Source organism: Chiloscyllium plagiosum, chromosome 4, assembly GCF_004010195.1.
Source record: "Chiloscyllium plagiosum isolate BGI_BamShark_2017 chromosome 4, ASM401019v2, whole genome shotgun sequence".
Lineage (NCBI taxonomy): Eukaryota > Metazoa > Chordata > Chondrichthyes > Orectolobiformes > Hemiscylliidae > Chiloscyllium > Chiloscyllium plagiosum.
In genome coordinates, this window is record NC_057713.1 from 72798706 (window position 1) to 72818169 (window position 19464).

At 41.4% G+C, this 19464-nt stretch overlaps 1 protein-coding gene across 13 annotated transcripts in view; it reads right to left on the reverse strand.

Moving 5' to 3' along the window:
- Positions 1-19464, reverse strand: part of rims2a (regulating synaptic membrane exocytosis 2a) — a 973874-nt gene that overhangs the window by 255007 nt on the left and 699403 nt on the right. For all 13 annotated transcript variants that reach the window (XM_043688425.1, XM_043688424.1, XM_043688426.1 and 10 more), the window contains one exon: positions 6667-6773. In XM_043688425.1, coding sequence (XP_043544360.1) covers positions 6667-6773 — 107 coding nt within the window. The remainder of the gene's footprint in view (positions 1-6666; positions 6774-19464) is intronic.

The window sequence follows — 19464 nt, forward strand, 5'->3', positions numbered from 1 at the left end:
GGGTCCGTGATATCTCTGATCTTGCTTTCTGGATCCTTGAGGGAGAGCAGGTCCACATAGACACCAATGATGTAGGTAGGAAGAGAGATGGGGATTGAAGGCAGAAATTCAGGGAGGTAGGATGGAAGCGTTGAACTAGAACAAACTGAGTTGTTATCATCAGGTATGTTGTCCATGCCATGTGCTAATGAGATAAGGAAAAGGGAGAGAGAGGAGTTGAACACGTGGCTACAAGTATGGTGCAGGAGGGAGGGTTTTGGAATTCTGGATACTTGGGGCTCTTTTGGGGGTAGGTAGGACCTCTACAAACAGGATGGTCTTCAACTGAACCAGAGGGGTACCAATATATTGTGGGGATGGTGGTGGGGTGGGGGGGTGTGGAGAGGGTTTAAACTAATTCAGCAGGGGGTGGGAACCTAAATTGTAGTTCCAGTGTCCAGGAGGTTGAGAGTAGTGAGGTCAGAAATAAGGTTGCAAGGTCACAAGAGGGCACTGGCAATGGTAAGGTCCTAGGGAGTGTTGCTGAACAAAGAGACCTTGGAGTGCAGTCGCAGGTAGATAGGATAGTGAAGGAGGCATTTGGTATGCTTTCCTTTATTGGTCAGAGTATTGAGTACAGGAGTTGGGAGGTCATGTTGCGGCTGCACAGGACATCGGTTAGGCCACTGTTGGAATATTGCATGCAATTCTGGTCTCCTTTCTATCGGAAAGATGTTGTGAAACTTGAAAGGGTTCAGAAAAGATTTACAAGGATGTTGCCAGGGTTGGAGGATTTGAGCTATAGGGAGAGGCTGAATAGTCTGGGGCTGTTTCCCTGGAGCGTCAGATGCTGAGGAGTGACCTTATAGAGGTTTACAAAATGATGAGGGGCATGGATAGAATAAACAGACTAAGTCTTTTCCCTGGGGTTGGGGAGTCCAGAACTAGAGGGCGTAGGTTTAGGGTGAGAGGGGAAAGATATAAAAGAGACCTAAGGGGCTACCTTTTCACGCAGAGGGTGGTACGTGCATGGAATGAGCTGCCAGAGAATGTGGTGGAGGCTGGTACAATTGCAACATTTAAGAGGCATTTGGATGGGTATATGAATAGGAAAGGTTTGGCGGGATGTGTGCCGGGTGCTGGCAGGTGGGACTAGATTGGGTTGGGATATCTGGTCGGCGTGGACAGGTTGGACCGAAGGGTCTGTTTCCATGCTGTACATCTCTATGATTCTAAAGTGTGAAAATACATGAGTCCCCTGGGCCGGATGGGATTTATCCAAGGATTCTCTGGGAGCCAGGAAGGAGATTGCAAAACCTTTGGCTTTGAACTTTATGTCATCACTGTCTACAGGAATAGTGTCAGAAGACTGGAGGACAGCAAATGCTGTTCCTTTGTTCAAGAAGGGTCGCCTTCCTATCGGAAAGATGATGTAAAACTTGAAAGGGTTCAGAAAAGATTTACAAGGATGTTGCTAGGGTTGGAGGATTTGAGCTATAAGCGAGGGCTATTTTCCCTGGAGCGTCGGAGGCTGAGGAGTGACCATATAGAGGTTTATTAAATCATGAGGGTCATGGATAGGATAAATAGACAAAGTTTTTTCTCTGGGGTGGGGGAGTCCAGAACTAGAGGGCATAGGTTTAGGGTGAGAGGGGAAAGGTATAAAAGAGACCGAAGGAGCAACTTTTTCACACTGAGGGTGGCACGTGTATGGAATGAGCTGCCAGAGGACGTGGTAGAGGCTAGTACAATTGCAACATTTAAAAGGCATCTGGATGGGTATATGAATTGGAAGGGTTTGGAGGGATATGGGCCAGGTGCTTGCAGGTGGGACTAGATTGGGTTGGGATATCTGGTTGGCGTGGACGAGTTGGACCGAAGGGTCTGTTTCCATGCTGTACATCTCTATGACTCTTTGACTCTATAAGGGGAGTAGAGACAACCCAGGTAATTATAGACCAGTGAGCCTTACTTTGGTTGTGGGTAAAGTGTTGGAAAAGGTTATAAGAATTAGGATTTATAATCAATCTAGAAAGAAATAAGTCGATGAGTGGTTTTGTGAAAGGTAGGACATGACTCACAAACCTTGTTGAATCCTTTGAAAAGGTGACCACACAGGTGGATGAGGGTAAAGTGGTTGATGTGGTGTACATGGATTTCAGTAAGGCGTTTGATAAAGTTCCCCATGGTAGACTATTGCACAAAATATGGAGGCATGGGATTGAGGGTGATTTAGCAGTTTGGATCAGAAACTGGCGAGCAGAAAGAAGACAGAGGGTGGCGATTGATGGGAAATGTTCATCCTGGAGTTCAGTTATCGTGTTGTACCGCAAGGATCTGTTTTGGGGTCACTGTTGTTTGTCATTTTTATAAATGACCTGGATAAGGGGGTAGAAGGATGGGTTAGTAAGTAAGGATGGGTTAGTAAGGTCGATAGAGTTGTGGATGATGAGGAAGGATGTTGTGAGTTACTGAGGGCCTTAGATAAGTTGCAGAGATGGGCTGAGAGGTGGCAAACGGAGTTTAATGCAGAAAAGTGTGAGGTGATTCACTTTGGAAGAAGCAATAGGAATAATGAGTACTGGACTAATAGTAAGATTCTTGGTAGCGTAGATGAGCAGAGAGATCTCAGTGTCCATGTACACAGATCCTGAAATTTACCACCCAGGTTGATAAGGTTGTTAAGAAGGCATACACTGTGCTAGCTTCTATTATTGGAGGGATTAAGTTTCGGAGCCATGAGGTCATGCTGCAACTGTACAAGACTCTGGTGTGGCCGCACTTGGAATATTGCATACAGTTCTGGCCACCGCAACATAGGAAGGGTGTTGAAGCTTTGGAAAGGGTTCAGAGATTTACTAGGATGTTGCCTGGTATAGAGGGTAGGTCTTATGAGGAATGTGTGAGGGTCCTGAGGCAGTTTTCGTTAGGGAGAAAAAGGTTGAGAAGTGACTTAACTGAGACATCTAAGGTAATCAGAGGTTAGATAGGGTGGACAGTGAGAGCCTTTTTTCTTGATAGTGATGAGTAGCACAAAGGGACATAGCTTTAAATTGAGCGGTGATAGATACAGGACAGATGTCAGAGGTAGTTTTTTTACTCAGACAGTCGTAGGGGTGTGGAACGGCCTGCCCATAACAGTAGTAGACCCCCCCAACTTTAAGGGCATTTAAATGGTCATTGGATCAACATATGGATGAAAATGGAATTGTGTTGGTTAGATGAGCTTCACATTGGTTTTACAGGTCAACTTTATGTTCTATGTTCTAAAGTATGCACTTTACCAGGGCAAACTGAGAGTTTCAAAACAGGCTTTAAAAAATTTAACAATAAAAATTTGTGATCATTGTAAAGCCCCAGCTGGTTCACTAATGTCCTTTAGGGAAGTAAAATTGCCACCTTCATCCTGTCTATTCTACTTTGATTAGATTAGATTCCCTACAGTGTGGAAACAGGTCCTTCAGCCCATTGAGCAACTGTGCCGCCCACAATTTGGATTCCAGGCTCACACTAAAGTGGTTAGCTTTTACCTGCTGCAGAAGAGGCCCAAAAAGACCCTCAGTTGAATCAAACTGCTCTTATCCATTGTCTTAACGGAATGAAGAATGGTGGGAAATGAATGTCATGCTCTCATTCTTAGAATGAATAATATCAATTCAAGATTGTTATAAATAAATGTCACAGCAGCTTGCAAAGGTGTAGCAGAACTTCAGTAGGAGCAGAAGTAGGTCATACAGCCCATAGAGTCTGCTCTGTCATTCAATGAGATTATGCCTGATCTGATAATCCTAAACTCCATTTTCCTGACTTTCACCATAACCTTTGATTCCCTGTTTAAAAATCTCTGTCTCAGCCTCTGCTCCACAGAATTGATTTCTTCTCATTTCGACTTCACTTTCTCTTCCCATCTCCAGTTTCTTTTCACCACACATCATGAATCATCCTACATCCTCAGATACATGAAAGGTTTCTAGTTTCCTGATTCTAATAGAACATAGAAGAATACAGCGCAGTACAGGCCCTTTGGCCCTCGATGTTGCGCCGATCCAAGCCCACCTAACCTATACTAACCCACTATCCTCCATATACCTATCCAATGCTCGCTTAAATGCCCATAAAGAGGGAGAGTCCACCACTGCTACTGGCAGGGCATTCCATGAACTTACGACTTGTTGAGTGAAGAACCTACCCCTAAATTCAGTCCTATATCTACCCCCCCTTAATTTAAAGCTATAAACTTCTAGTTATACTAGGGAACAGGGTCTGGTGAAAATGACGAACTGCATGAAATTAGAATGAATGAAGAGTATGTTTTTGAACATCTAATCGAATTGAAAGTTGGTAAGATGCTGCATCTGATGAGTTCCATCCCAGAGTATTGAGAACGTGGCAATAGAGCGAGCGAAAGAATTACTGACTATTCTGTAAAGCTGGTTACAAAACAAAAAAGATCCTGTAGACTGCAGAGCAGGTATTGTAAACCTAAACATGTAAAACAGGATGGAGAGGGCAAACAGAAAACTAAATAGCTTGATGTCAGCTGTGCTAACACTTTGGAACCTTTTATAAGCATGTCGTAACTAGATACTTGAAGAATAATGTATAACTTGGTAGATTTGGCCTAGATTTAGTAAAGCGAAATTATCTTTGCTAAACCTGCTGGGGTTTGTAGACTCTGTCCATTGCGACATTGACAATTGAGAAGTAGTGGGAGTGGAGCAACTGAATTTTCAGAAGTAATTTGACATTGTTGAATGCAGGAGAGTGGAGAATCTTCGAGTCCATGGGTAGGTAGTGGTGGAATATAAACCATATAGAGTAAAAATTGGATAATGGGTAAATCAAACAGAGTAGTGTTTCTCAATGCCCTACCTCCGTATTTTTTGCAGTAGTCTACCATGGGGAACCTTATCAAACGCCTTACTAAAATCCATATATACCACATCTACTGCTTTCCCCTCATCAACCTCCTTCGTCACCTTTTCAAAGAATTCAATAAGGTTTGTGAGGCACGACCTGCCCTTCACAAAACCATGCTGACTATCCTTGATCACATTATTCCTATCCAGATGTGCATAAATCCTATCCCTTACAATTCTCTCTAAGACTTTGCCCACAACAGAAGTGAGACTCACCGGCCTATAGTTACTAGGGTTATCCCTACTCCCCTTTTTGAACAAGGGAACCACATTTGCTATTTAGGAATAAAAGAATGACTAGGGTAGGAATAGGTCCTAATCATCTCCTTTTCACCTGTTCAGTCCTTTATTCCACACCAGAGTCTCTGAAACCACCTCCCTCTGTTTCTTCTTTGAATTGAGGCTCAAACTGTCTTTCTGTGGCTTATTTGGAACATACTTTATTTCCATCCGACAAAGGTCTCCTCCCTCATTTCTTGTTGTCATATGATGATTATTTTAATGATCATTGGCCACTTCCTGCTCTTGACCTGAATTACAAGAATTTATCAAACCTCCTCTTACAATTTTTACTTGACCTTCATGGTCCATCTCCGACTTTTCTTCAACTTCCCTATTTCCATTTTGGGCTTAGGTTGTCAACCAATATAGCCATTCACTCATAGTTCCCTTGATTACAGTCCTCAGAATCTGCTTCTTATATGGATTCTATTCCATTCTCTTGATTTCTCTGAAGATGATATTGTTTTTAACATGTCTTAGACTTTCCTCAACTACGATTGACCAGGTTCTCCAGCATGCCTGCTCTGTTTTCCCAATTCTCCATTCTTCTATTGACCTCAACTTGTAGCTGAACAGCTTCCACATTCAGCTGAGTGTTCTGAACCATTTCTCCCTCCTATAGCATGGGCTAACACCAAACATACATGTCCTCCCACCATCCCTGTTTAGCATTTCAAATAAACTGTTCCCTTCTACTATGCTTCAATCATCTGCAACATCCATGACACCTCTCTGTGGCCCAGAATTTCTGCGAGCTTAAATTTTCAATCTGCATCCCATTCCCACTCTGGCTACATTGCTCTAATGAAGCTCAAACAGAAGCTTGAGGAGCAGCATATCATTTTACAATGAAAAACTTTGTGCACTTCTGGATGCAACACTGACTTCTAAAATATAACCATTGCCCCAGTGTTTCCAGACAACTTGTGCTGACAGAATACTCGGTAGCTTGCTAGAATGTGGTGCAGAATAGCACTAATACTGCAGTTTCAGTCCCTCTGCTGGCTGAAGATGTTCTTTTGTCTGTGATATTATGAGATTATCCATAATTGGCATAATTGTCAAGAAGGTCACTGTTTTGTGGGAGCAGCTGAGAATGGTTATGCTGTTACTATTTGTATCTCCTCTCAACATTTAAAAAAGAATGCCACATAATTATTCCATTTTGTCTCACAAATTCATTTCTTTGGTTATTTCATTATTCCGACCTTCTAACATATCACAAAGTTTCTCTTTCCTTTTTTTCTACTCTTCCCAACTTGCTAAAAGCTTATTACCTCTCAGACTGTTCCCAGTTCTGATGGAATGTCAATGATAGAAAATGTTGCCTCTGTTTCTCTTTTCACAGATGATGCTTGACCTGCTGAGTATTTACAGTATTTTCTTCTTTCAATTATAATGAATCCATTTAAATAAAATTGCAACTTGCATCTAAGTTAAAAATCCACATTTGTTTTATGCGGACTTTGTACATGCTTGCACTAACCTTGGAATGGTACTCCTGTTCCAACCTTGAATCTGACGTTGCAACCTGTTTGTACTTGCTCATTTTCATTTTCATTTGGCGAGTCCTCTCTTCCACATCCATTGTACCTGTGGACAAAGTGTCAAGGTAAACAATTAACCTGCAATTGTCAATTACTTTCGACTATTACAATCATTTCACTGGTACTGGTGAGTGTGTCCGATCAAAGCTCATTGTCAAGTCTAAAATTGGGGTTTGGAATTGGACAAAACTATTTTAAAACCAGTGGACTCAAAGATTTACTTTCAATCTACATGAATTTTGGCAGCGTTAATAATAGATTATGAACAAGATAAATCACCAAAATGGCTTTGTACCTTTAATAAAAAGAATTTAGATCACACAGCTGAAGAAAGCCTCTGAAGGTATAAACTGCAAATGGGCCATTGAATTGCCATAGATACAGCAGAATGGAGGTTATGTCTATCGCGCCTCATTGGAAGATCATCCTAAACTTCAGTGGGAAAGCTCACTGAATTATTAAAGGAGAGGTGCCCTGCGTTGTCCCTTCAGTAGGCAATACCTGCTACTCCATGGGCTTTGAGTTGACATAAGCTGGTTTGTCACAAGTCAGTTAAGTGTGAAAAGTTAGTGCAAACGATTTTCCCTCATTAGCTTGCCAGTTTGCCAATGGACCTCTTTTTAATTGAATGCCAATTGAAAATCTAATTGTAGATTCTACCTACACGCAAAACAACACAAAGTAACCAAAAACAGCATATAGACATGAATTTTGTAAGAATGCCTGGACTCCTGTCAGTCTCACTGTCCTTACCCACCTTCAAAGTGGGTTTTTTTATAGACATTGTGGTGGCAAAGGTACCCCTCTGGTGGTTTATTTTCTTGGAGTGAGAGAAATGAGTCAGGATGCTGCGAAATGAGATCTACTGCAAATTCCTCCTCCTTTTCTCCAACTGCATTCTATTTCTGAAGCCAAATACCCCATGCAATAGCTGTGCTCCCACGTCGATGGAATATCAGTTTTAGAAACGTCTCTAACCTCAGACTCAGGAACTGTGTGTACGTAAGTATGTAGTTTTGTGAATTCAGGTTATTGCTGAGCCAAGCTGTTTGCCAGTAGCTTTGCAAACAAAATCAACACATTACAACACTCACCATACTGCTGGGCAACAGAACTCAAAGCAATTGCTAAACTAAATTGTATGGCTCATTACGATCTTACTACCATTGCACTTAAAGAAATTAATCTTAATGGTGAATTATGGCATATATTATTTTAGGTTCAATAATTTTGTGTTCCGCTTCATATTTTGCCTTGTTCTGCAACAGACCACATGCTGATTTTAGGCAGAAAATCATGATATATTATTTAGAATGCATACAGTCAGAACTGAGGGGAACATTTATGTATACAAGAAAGGAAAGAGTCTAGAGATTTATGATTGAACTCAGTTATAGTTAATCCTTTAAAAAGCCATCTTTTAGGAAGGCTGTAGTGGTTTTGATGCTGAGGGCCCAGGTTATGTTTGGATCCAAGGGCATGATTTTCCCTAGTCTAGATGTGGTGAGGATAACGGTAACAGGAACAACTAATTGGTCCTGGAGAGATACTCATCTCCTGAGCAATTATGGATGAGAAGGTCTATTGGGAACTTTCTTGACTGGTCAGTAATTAAGGATATTGAGTGGTCAAGTAATGGCCCATTAAGGGCATCAACTCATCACTAACCCAATTTCTTGTTTTCTCAGCAAGTAAGAAAAGTGGCGAGTTTCTGAAGTGGGAAATCTGTCTACCGGATTGGGCTACGTTCTGGGACAAAGATAGTACACAAAGGAATGGTCACAGAAAGCCAACATGTCCCTAGCCAGCAACGTTTGAACCATCTGTCTGTGCAACCCTGCTCTGTGAGAAGCCAAAGAAAAGATTCACCTTCATACCATTGGGTTACCTGAAGACTTGGTCAATGCATTGAGTATAGGAGTTGGGAAGTCATGTTGCTGCCATGCAGGACATTGGTTAGGCCACTTTTAGAATGTTGCATTCAATTCAGGTCTCCCTGCTATAGGAAGGATGTTGTGAAACCTTAAGGGATTCAGAGACAATTTATAGGGATGTTGCCAGGATTGGAGGGTTTGGGCTTTGGGGGAGAGACTGGATGGACTGGGAATGTTTTCCCTAGACAATCGGAGGCTAAGAGGTGACCTTACAGCAGTTTATAAAATAATGAGGGGCATGAATAGGGTGAATAGCCAAGGTCATTCCAAAACTAGTGGACATGGGTTTAAGGTGAGAGAGGAAAGATTTAAAAGGGACTTAAGATGTAACCTTTTCATGCAGAAGGTGGTGTGTGTATGGAATGAGCTGCCAGTGGAAGTGGTGGAGGCTAGCGCAATTACAAAATTTAGAAGGCATTTGCATGGGTATATGAATATGAAGGGTTTAGAGGGATAGGGGCCAAATGCTGGCAAATGGGATTAAAATAGGATACCTGGTCAGCATGGATGAGTTGGACCGAAGAGTCTGTTTCTTTGCTATGACTGGGCCTCAACCATGATATTTAGGACCCAGAATTTGCAAGCCTCTAAATGACTGTCAGCTTCTGGTGAGCTGGAACTCCACTGTCAAGCCATGTGATTGACCAAGCAACTCTCTGGTCAGCTCTGAACAAGCTGATTGGAATCAATTTGGTAAGTTTCCTTGGTGGTGGGAGATAGCGAGTTAGTTAATACGGAACACCTGCCTCCAAATGTTGGCACTAAGTTAATAGTCATGGCCCTAAAATTCCTAGAGTCAGAGAGGGAATAAATATAAATTTTTGTTGGGAGACCAGGAATTTTTCAGTGCAGCATCTAACATTACAAGGAGGTATGTCTGTACAGAGATCCTACGGTTCTCCAGAAACTCCACTAATTACGCCTTCAGTCAGTCATAATGTAATGCTGTTGTCCTTTACTGGATTACTGGATTGAAGTAATTGATCCCTGAATGAACCAATTACTTGCAGAGATAGGGCTGCCGTTTGGTGAATGGAAATATTGGCATAGTTCGTGTGGTGGAGTTGGAAACGGTGGATTTGGTTTCCTTATCTGAGAAAGGATGTTCAGGCTATGGGGTGGGGTGGGGTGGGGTGGGGTGGGGTGGGGGGAGTACAGCAAATGATTGAAAGGACTGATGTATGAAGATAGACTGCATCAGTTAGGACTATATTTACTGGAGTTTAGAAGAATGAAAAGATATTTCATTTTTGTAAAAACCTTTAAAATTTTAACAGGACTAGACAGGGTAAATGTATGAAGGATACGGGGTCACAGTGTAAGGATAAAGGGTAGGCTATTTAGAACTGAGTTAAGAAGAAATTTCATCACTCAAACAGTCCTGTGTCTGTGGAATTCTCCACCAAAGAAAACAATTCAGACAAAAACATTAATGTTTTCAAGAAGGAATTTGCGAAAGCGATCAAAGAGTATGGAGCAAAAATGGAAACCGGGTTGGATGATCAGCCAAAATCAGACTGAACGGCTTGAAAAGTTTTTGCTCCTACTTTTATGTTTCTATGTTATGAGGTAAGTAAACATTCATACATATGTGTCTGTAAAATTTAACTTCCACTTCCACGTTGGTCTTGGGAGTGCACATAGATCCCTCAAAGTTGCTAGGGTTGTTAAGAAGGCATATGGTGTTTTGGCTTTAATTAACGGGGCATTGAGTTTAAGAGCCATGACGTTTTGCTGCAACTCTATAAAATCCTGGTTAGACCACACTTGGAATATTGTGTCCAGTTCTGGTCACGTCATTATGTAGATGCTTTAGAGAGGGTGTAGAGGAGATTTATCAGGATGCTGCCTTTATTGGAGGGTTGAGCTAGGGTTTTTCACACTAGAGAGAAGGAAGAGACGTAACTTGATACGTACAAGATAATGAGAGGTGTGGATAGAGTAGATAGACAGAGACGTTTCCCCAGGCAGAAATAGCTGTCACAAGGGGTCATAATTTTGAGGTGATTGGAGGAAGGTATAGGGGAGATGTCAGAGGTAGGTTCTTTATGCAGGTAGTGGTGGATGCGTGAATGCATTGCCAATGGTGGTAATAGAGTCAAAAACATTAGGGACATTTAAGCAACTGCTGGACAAGCACATGGATGCAAGTAAACTGAGGGATGTATAGTTAGGTTGATCAACAAAAAAGGTTCAAGGGGAAGTAAAACAGATAATGATCCAAAGACAATCCTTGGCACAGTACATACGAATTTGGATGTGAACATAAGTGGTATAGTTAGTAATTTTGCAAATTACACCAAAATTGGAGGTGCATTGGTCAGCAAAGAAGGTTACCTCAGAGTACAACGGGATCTTGATCAGATGGGCCAATGGACTGAGGAGTGGCAGATGGAGATTAATTTAGAATAATGTGAGAGGCTGCATTTTGGAAAAGCAAATCAGAGCAGGACCTGTGCGCTTAATGGTAAACTGCTGGGGAGTATTGCTGAACAAAGAGACCTTGGAGTGCAGGTTCACAGTTCCTTGAAAGTAGAGTCTTAGGTAGATTGGATAATGAAGGAGGAATTCGGTATGCTTTCCTTTATTGGTCAAAGCATTGAGTAAAGGAGTTGGGATTCTGGATTAGAGTGGTGCTTAAAAGCACAGCAGTTCAGGCAGCATCTGAGGTATTCCTGATGAAGGGCATTTGCCCGAAACATCGATTTTCCTGCTCCTCGGATGCTGTCTGAACTGCTGTGCTTTTCCAGCACCACGCTAATCCAGAATTTGTTGTCCAGCATTTGCAGTCATTGTTTTTACCTATAGGAGTTAGGAGATCATGCTGTGACTGTACAGGACATTGGTTGAGCCACTTTTGGAATATTGCATGCAATTCTGGTCTCCTTCCTATTGGAAGGATGTTATGAAATTTGAAAGTGTCCAGAAAAAAATGACAAGGATGTTGCCAGGGTTTGAGAATTTGAACTGTAGGGAGAGGCTGAATAGGCTAAGGCTGTTTTCTCTGGAGTGTCAGAGGCTGAGGTGTGACTTTATAGAGGTTTATAAAATCATGAGGGGCACAGATAGGATAAATAGACAAGGTCTTTTCCCTGGGGTGGGGGAGTCCAAAACTAGAGGGCTTAGGTTCAGGGCAAGAGGGGAAGATATAAAAGGAATCTAAGGGACAACGTTTTCACACAGAGGGTGGTGCATGTATAGAATGAGCTGCCAGAGGAAGTGGTGGAGGCTGGTACAATTACTGCATTTAAAAGGCATCTGGATGAACATATGAATACGAAGGGGTGCTGGCAAATGGTACTAGGTTAGGTTAGGATATCTGGTCAGCATGGATGAGTTGGTTTGTTTTCATACTATACACCTCTATATGAAAGATAGTGAATGTTGTGTATCTACAAATAATGTCTCACTATTAGGGGAGATGATGGCCTAGTGGTATTATCACTGGACTGTTAATCCAGATACCCAGGTAATGTTCTGGGGATGGGGACTCAAATCCCACGAAAGCAGATGGTAGAATTTGAATTCAATGAAAATCTGGAAATAACAGTCTGAATGATGACCGTGAATTAATTGTTGGAAAAACCCATCTGGTTCATTAACGCCCTTTCGGGAAGGAAACTGACATTCTCCTCTGGTCTGACCCAAAGCAGAGCAGCTGACTCCTAACTGTTCTCTAGGCAATTAGAGGAGGCCAATAAATGCTAAACTAGTGATGTCCTCATCCTGTGAATGAATACTAAATGCTATCCTCTACCATGCATTGATCCTTCTCCTTTATTATACACAGGTACTATAACTACCTATTGGAATCCTACTGGAAATCCAATATTTGATATTAATGGATGAAAGAACATCCCAGTAGTCAAACTCCAATGTTCCAAAGCTTTGAAACCTCTCATCGAGTCCAACAATTTCCCGTGTTTCTACTGGGTCAACATACTCGGTTTCAGCTAATATTAGAATATTTGACTAAAAGTATTCAACTGAATTAGGCTATACAATTACTGGTTATCACTGAACAGAGCATAGTTTAACATTTGGATCCCTTAATACAGGTCGTCCAGCTTGTGGCATCAAACCCCAGCAATATGGTTCCTAAAAAGCATAGAATTCACATCAGTTTGAATTAATGTTTGTATTCAGTTGTTCCAATCCTGTAGCTTGAAATTTTGGTTAATGCTGATCTGTTCATATACTTGACAAGTTTACAAATTAATGGACATTAAAGTAAACTTGAATGACCACCTGAATGTTCATAATATGCACATGGTGCACAAAGAAAACAGCTTAGACAGCATACTCTAGCATAAATATTTGCTTTTCTGCAATTGAGCTACTCTTAAATAATACAAATATACATGTACAAGGAACTTAAACAGCAAAGCCTGTTCAATTTATTTTCTTTCACTCATTTGCTAAAGAAAATGTTGCAAAACTGTTCCATCTGTTGGATTACAGCTTTGTTTGATTATATCATATTTCATCATAGAGATCAAATATTTAGACAACATATCCAATCAAATAGGTTAAAATCAAACTGAAGATGATTCCATGCAACGATAAGCAAAAAATGCTAGATACTGGAAATCTAAAAGAAAAAGATAAAACATTGTAAAATCTGGCATGTCCTGTCACCTTCATGAAGAGATTTGAATCCTTTCCAAACCTGGCATGGGCCTTTTGTCCATTTTACATGCTCGATAGTAGCACTGTCAACTTATGTCACACAAGTGTACCCAGTATGTTCTATTTTTGCTCCAGATGATAATATTAGCTCCACAAGGTATGTTTTGCATTTTATAACTTAATGCTACTGGAGTTGAAACAGCATTGTGAGGAATGTAAAATCCTTTCAGGGAATCATCAGCAAAGCTACTCTGTAATGCCTATTTAATTAGTACATGATATTCTGAGTAAACTGTTAACAATATAATTCTTTGTCAATATGCTGTATACACACAATGAAAAGAGCTGGTGGGATTCACTCAGTACTGTTCAGTTTTGACTATATCTAACTGATAACTTTGCTGCTCGTGGCTGTTAGATATAATATAATATCAAATCTTCACAGTACGACTTCTGTTGACGCTTATAACTTAGTCCTTGATCAATTCACATTTATCTCCAAAACAAAAGGCAAGGTGGAGATTGGAATTTATAATCAGGAACAAATTTTTCAATTAGATGGGCTAAGTAGGTAGTATCTATTACATCCTACTTACAGCAGGATTTCGTATCTGAAAACTCTTTTACTCATATTCCTGTTGAAAGATACCTCATTATCCTAAAATACTGGAATTTAGCTCAAGGAGAAAAATAAACTTTGATAGTTTTGTTTCAAGTGGTCACATAAATTTGAGCAACATGCTAACTGCTCAGTCTGGAACTCTGTAAAAAAAACATCTTTTTACCAATGTTGAAGGCTCTATATCTGAAATGTACCATTATATCCAGAGCTTACATAAACAGGCTTTATAACTTGATTATCACAGCTTACATCTTGTTAAAGTTGATACTGTTTCCCAAACACTGTACCTTTAGATCTCGAACAACTAATCCATTGGTTTGACATATCTCTGCCACTGCCAGTAGACTTGGCTTTTCTTGATTATACAACTGTTGCTACTTACTACTACTGCTGATCATAAGAATCCACAGGCCAATTGGCATATCATTGCTGTAACTCATCCAGAAGTGCATGACAAGCTTACAATTTCCATTTGTTCTGAACAAACCAAGGGCTGTTACTAACTGCATTGTACTGTTTGGAGCAAAATCTTTGCCCATTCCAATTTGGGGCGGCACGGTGGTTCAGTGGTTAGCACTGCTGCCTCACAGCAGCAGGGTCCCAGGTTCGGTTCCAGCCTCGGGTGACTGTCTGTGTGGAGTTTGCACATTCTCCCTGTGTCTGCGTGGGTTTCCTCTGGGTGCTCTGGTTTCCTCCCACAGTCCAAAGATGTGCAGGTCTGGGGAATTGGCCATGCTAAACTGTCCACAGTGCTAGGTGCATTGGTCAGAGGGAAATGAGTCTGGGTGCGTTGCTCTTCGGAGGGTCGGTGTGGACTGGTTGGGCCGAAGGGCATGTTTCCACACTATAAGGAATCTAATCTAATCTAATCAAAGTCACATACATGGGCAAGATTGTGCACTAGGAAAGGGAAAGAGTATATAGTAAGAATAGGTATACCCATAAGACCATAAAATGAATCAGAAATAGGCCATTCACTCCATGAAGTTTGCTCTGTCTTTCAATGATATCCTGGTTGATTTATAATCTTCAACTCCACACTACTGCCTTTTACCCCATATTCTTGATTTCCTTAATGATTAAAATTCTGTCTGTCTCAGCCTTGAATATACATAATGTCATACCCTGGAGAGCCATCTGTGATATAGAATCCCACAGCTATGCAACCTTCACTGCAGACTGGTACAAAAGGTGAAGTCACATGATATTGGGGTGAGCTGGCAAGAACTGGCACAGTCACAGGAAACAGAGTAGCAATGGAAGGATGCTTTTCGGAATGGAGGGTTGTGATTAGTGGTTTCCACCCATGATCAGTGCCTGGGAAGTGTGCTGTTCACAATTTACATAAATAATTTGGAAGAAAATATGGTTGGTCTAATTAGTAAGTTTGTGCAAGATACAAAGATTGATGGAATTGCGGATAGTGAGGAGGATTGCCAGGGTATATAGATGAGTTGGAGGCATGGGCAGAAAATGGCAGATGAAGTTTAATCCTGATAAATGTGAGGTGATGCGTTTTGGAAGGTTAAGTACAGATTATTATACAGTGAATGTCTGAACCTTTAAGAGTACTGATATGCACAAGGATCCAGATGTGCCCATCCACAGATCACTGAAGGTGGCAGTGCAGGTGAATAAGATAGTAAAAAAGACCTAAGCATGCTTGCCTTCATTGGAAGGGGAACCAAGTATAAGGATAAACAAGTTATGCTGCAGCTTTATAGAACTTTAATTAGACCATACTTGGAATACAGCTTACAGTTCTGGTCACCCCATTACCAGAGGATGTGGATGTTTTGGAGAGGGTACAGAAAAGATTGACCAGGATGCGGTTTGTTGAGGGGGAGTTTAGCTATAGGATATAAAACATTAAGAAAGCTTGGATAGATTGGGCTTGTTTTCATTGAAACACAGGATGTTGAGTGATGACCTGATAGAAGTTTATAAGATTGTGCATGGCATAGATAAAGTGGAAGGTATGAGGCTTTTTTCCAGGGTGGAGGGGTCAATTACTAGGGGACATAGGGTCAAGGTGCGGGGAGCAGGGTGGGAGTTTATAAGAGATTTGCGAGGCAACGTTTTCACACAAAGTGTGGAGAGTACCTGGAACATGCTTCCAGAGGTGGTGGTGGAAGCAGACAAAGCAGCATTCAGGAGGTAGATGGAGACATGAATAGGAAGGGAATAGAGGGATATGTATCTTGTAAGCGAAGACAGTTTTAGTGTGGAAGGGCAAAATCTGTCGATGCAGGCTTGGAGGGCTGAAGGGTCTGTTCCTGTGCTGCATTGTTTTATGCTTTCAGAAAAGAAATTCCTCCTTATCTCTATCTTAAACATGTGACCCTTTATTCTGAGATTATGCCCACTTGTCCTAGTCTCTCCCATAGGAGAAACAACCTTCCCACATCTACCCTGTCAATTCCCCTAAATGTTTTGTATGATTGAATAAGGTTTCCTCTCATTCTTTCAAATTTCAAATATAGGCCCAATCGACACAACATCTCTTCATAAGACAATCCCTCCAGACCTGGTATGAGCCTTAGTATGAGGTACCTATTTAGAACGTCCAGTTAGATAGAAATCTCTACAAGAATCGAGGATCTAGATCTGGTACCCAGAGGGGAAATAGGCGAACACTTCCTATGTTTCATTCTGTTCAATTTCTGTATTCTTCCCCCAACAGCATTGTTTCTAGTAAACAATGGCATACATCTGAGATGCATTTCTAATGGTATGAATCCCCACCAGAGGCATGGAGATGTGGTATCCACCTTTGACCTGCACATCTTGTAGAAGCAGGGTCAGGGACCAAGGCTCACACTGGGAATGAGATCAGTACTTTTCACTAAAACTTTTGGATGCCTTGGGTGATCGATTTTTTTAAAGCCACTTTTTAGTGCATGAGCAATATACATTTCACAATATTTGTCCATGCATGCAATAACACACCACATGCACACTGGAGTAAGACAGAATTCTGTAGAATGTATTACAGAATTGTAGGAGGATCATGGGCATTTTGGTCAGAGGGGCTGAAACATGTTGAGCTATCAAAGGCTAACTGAGAAGGTGGTAATATATTTGCTTTCAAATACTCAGGCATGATTTCGTTTCAGTACTCTTACACTGACACTGAATAGTTTTGAAAGCTATAACTGTGTTGGGTGACATCAGTCTCGTCATGGAACTAACAGAGGTTCTTCTGGGGTCGGTGGAAAATGTAACCATCAGCAAAGCTCAGGTAGCCAGCAAAGAATGGAAACGTGCAACAGTTCCAGCAGCATCTGCATCAAGAAATGCAGAGACAAAGGCACTGATGTTCTCCAAGTCTGGCCAACTTGGCAGTTCTTCAAAATTGACACAATTTCAGGATATCTGTTTCAAGTCCAACTTCCAGCAATTTCAGTTGGCACAGTAATGGACACAGGCAGTTATCAAATATGCAGCACTCTTGCCCTTGCAGTAGCAGGCAATCTAAAACTCTGCCACAGGCTGTGTAGGCTCTGCAGAGCTGGCTCGCGTGGCAATTAAATAAACCTAGCTTTGGCAAAGACAGATGGTTATGTGGAGAAGCTGGAAGCCTTGATAAAGGTGTTCCCGCTTCCAATTAGGAACTTTAGTCTATACATCAGGGTACCTATGGATCAGGTCAGGAGGAGTGCCATGAGATTTCGTAGCAGATGATAGGACATCACAACACACACAAAATTCTGTCCAGAAACTGTTTCTCCCTACAGATTCCTGTCAGACCAGTTGTGTATTTTTAAACACTTTGCTTTTATTGGTATAGAGCTAGTTGGTTGGAATGGCCTGTTTTTTTAGTGTAACATTCGACGTCAATCACACTGAGAAGCTATATGCATAATGACAACACCAGAAATGTTTTCAAACAGCACTAAACAAAGTATTTGCAAGGTATGAACTCCAATATAGAAAGGTTTTCAGAGTAGTTAGTGCCATTTTATAGTTTACAAAGAAAAACAAGTGGCAAAAATGTGAGGTTGGAAAAAATAAATCTGAGGTTCTTTTAATTAAGATTAAATATTGTATTGAGCACCATCTAATCTTTGTCTATTTTCAAGTGTTTTTTTAATATGGTTATTCCAGGATTTTAAAACAAAAACTTGAGGAAATTTCTTTAACATTTTAAAAGGAGTGACATACAAATACTGCTTCTTTTGTACCAACTTTGTTCAAATAGAATGTAAGAGTCTAGGATCCATTAAGCTGACTCCTGTGTTTGGGCACTAAAATATAACTTATTAGACCTGGCTGAAGACTCACTGGACTGAACTTTTTTTTAAAAATGCAAGCTTCGTTTAATTTTTTGGAGGATTTCTCACTGTGAGCCCTAGTGAGACTTATCGCTGTAACTTACCAAACTCACTTCATTAACTTCCCAGCCCTTGGTGTCCCTCACATCCAATTCCATCCTCCAACTTACCATACATGATTCCCAGAACAACTCATCAGTTACTGGATATCTGCTGAAAGATCAGCAACTCTTGTGTCCTTACCATCTAAAAAAGACCACTGTGAACCCAGACAAAAGTTACCAAACTGGTGTTGCCCCTCATCAGAAACTGACCGGCACAGCACTCACAAAGCCATGCTGCTCTTGGCACATTATCGTAGTCACTGTTTAACCACCAGATTACACAGTTTCCCTCCTCAGTTACATTCCATCTGAACCACCATTTCCAGATCACTGCTACTCCATCTTCAGTGCACAGCATAAACCTGAATCTTGTCATTGCCCAGTCAGGACAGATCACATACAGGCATATTGTTTAACAATTCCAAACATGAGCTTTTAGTTAGTCATCAAAAATGAACACAAACAAATCAATACAAATGGAGGCTGCAGTTCAGACCCACAATAACAACCAAATGACGGCATCATTATTAATGTCTATTTTATAACCATAATGGCTTCTTGATTCCAGTTACCATCTCCTGGAACCGGATGTCAATGATGAGCGCATGTAGCACCTGATGCAGCTAAGCATGCACAAAGAGAGCTTCTTACTCCCCAGTGCACTCAACATCCTCCTCAAAAGATTGCTCCAATTCCCCAGTTCCTCAGCATCCAGCACAGTACCTCTTTGCCTGCTCCAGTTGTGCAGAGCACAACATCTCAAACATCAAAAACTGTAAGTACAACAAACTTTTATCTACCCACCTCCATAACCAGCGCTCCTCAAACATTCCAGAAGATTCCCCTGGCCTCGGAATCTACTCAGACACCATTAGCCATGCGACTGATGAAGCTGCCACCCCCACACTGATTGATGATGTCACTTCCACCCCCATCATGGCCACTCCAACAACCACTTCCACCCGTCACAATTCCTCATGCATCACACGTGACATCACTTCCACCCTTCACATCATTGTTGATGCCACATGCTCAGTGACTTCCGCCACTCCTACTGCCGTGGTCACCACCACTTCTGCCCCCACCAGCGCCACTCACCTGCATTCTGCTGACATGCCCCCCACAGATTCCACTGTCACTATCCCCACCCCCCAGAATCCCGACGGGAACACTA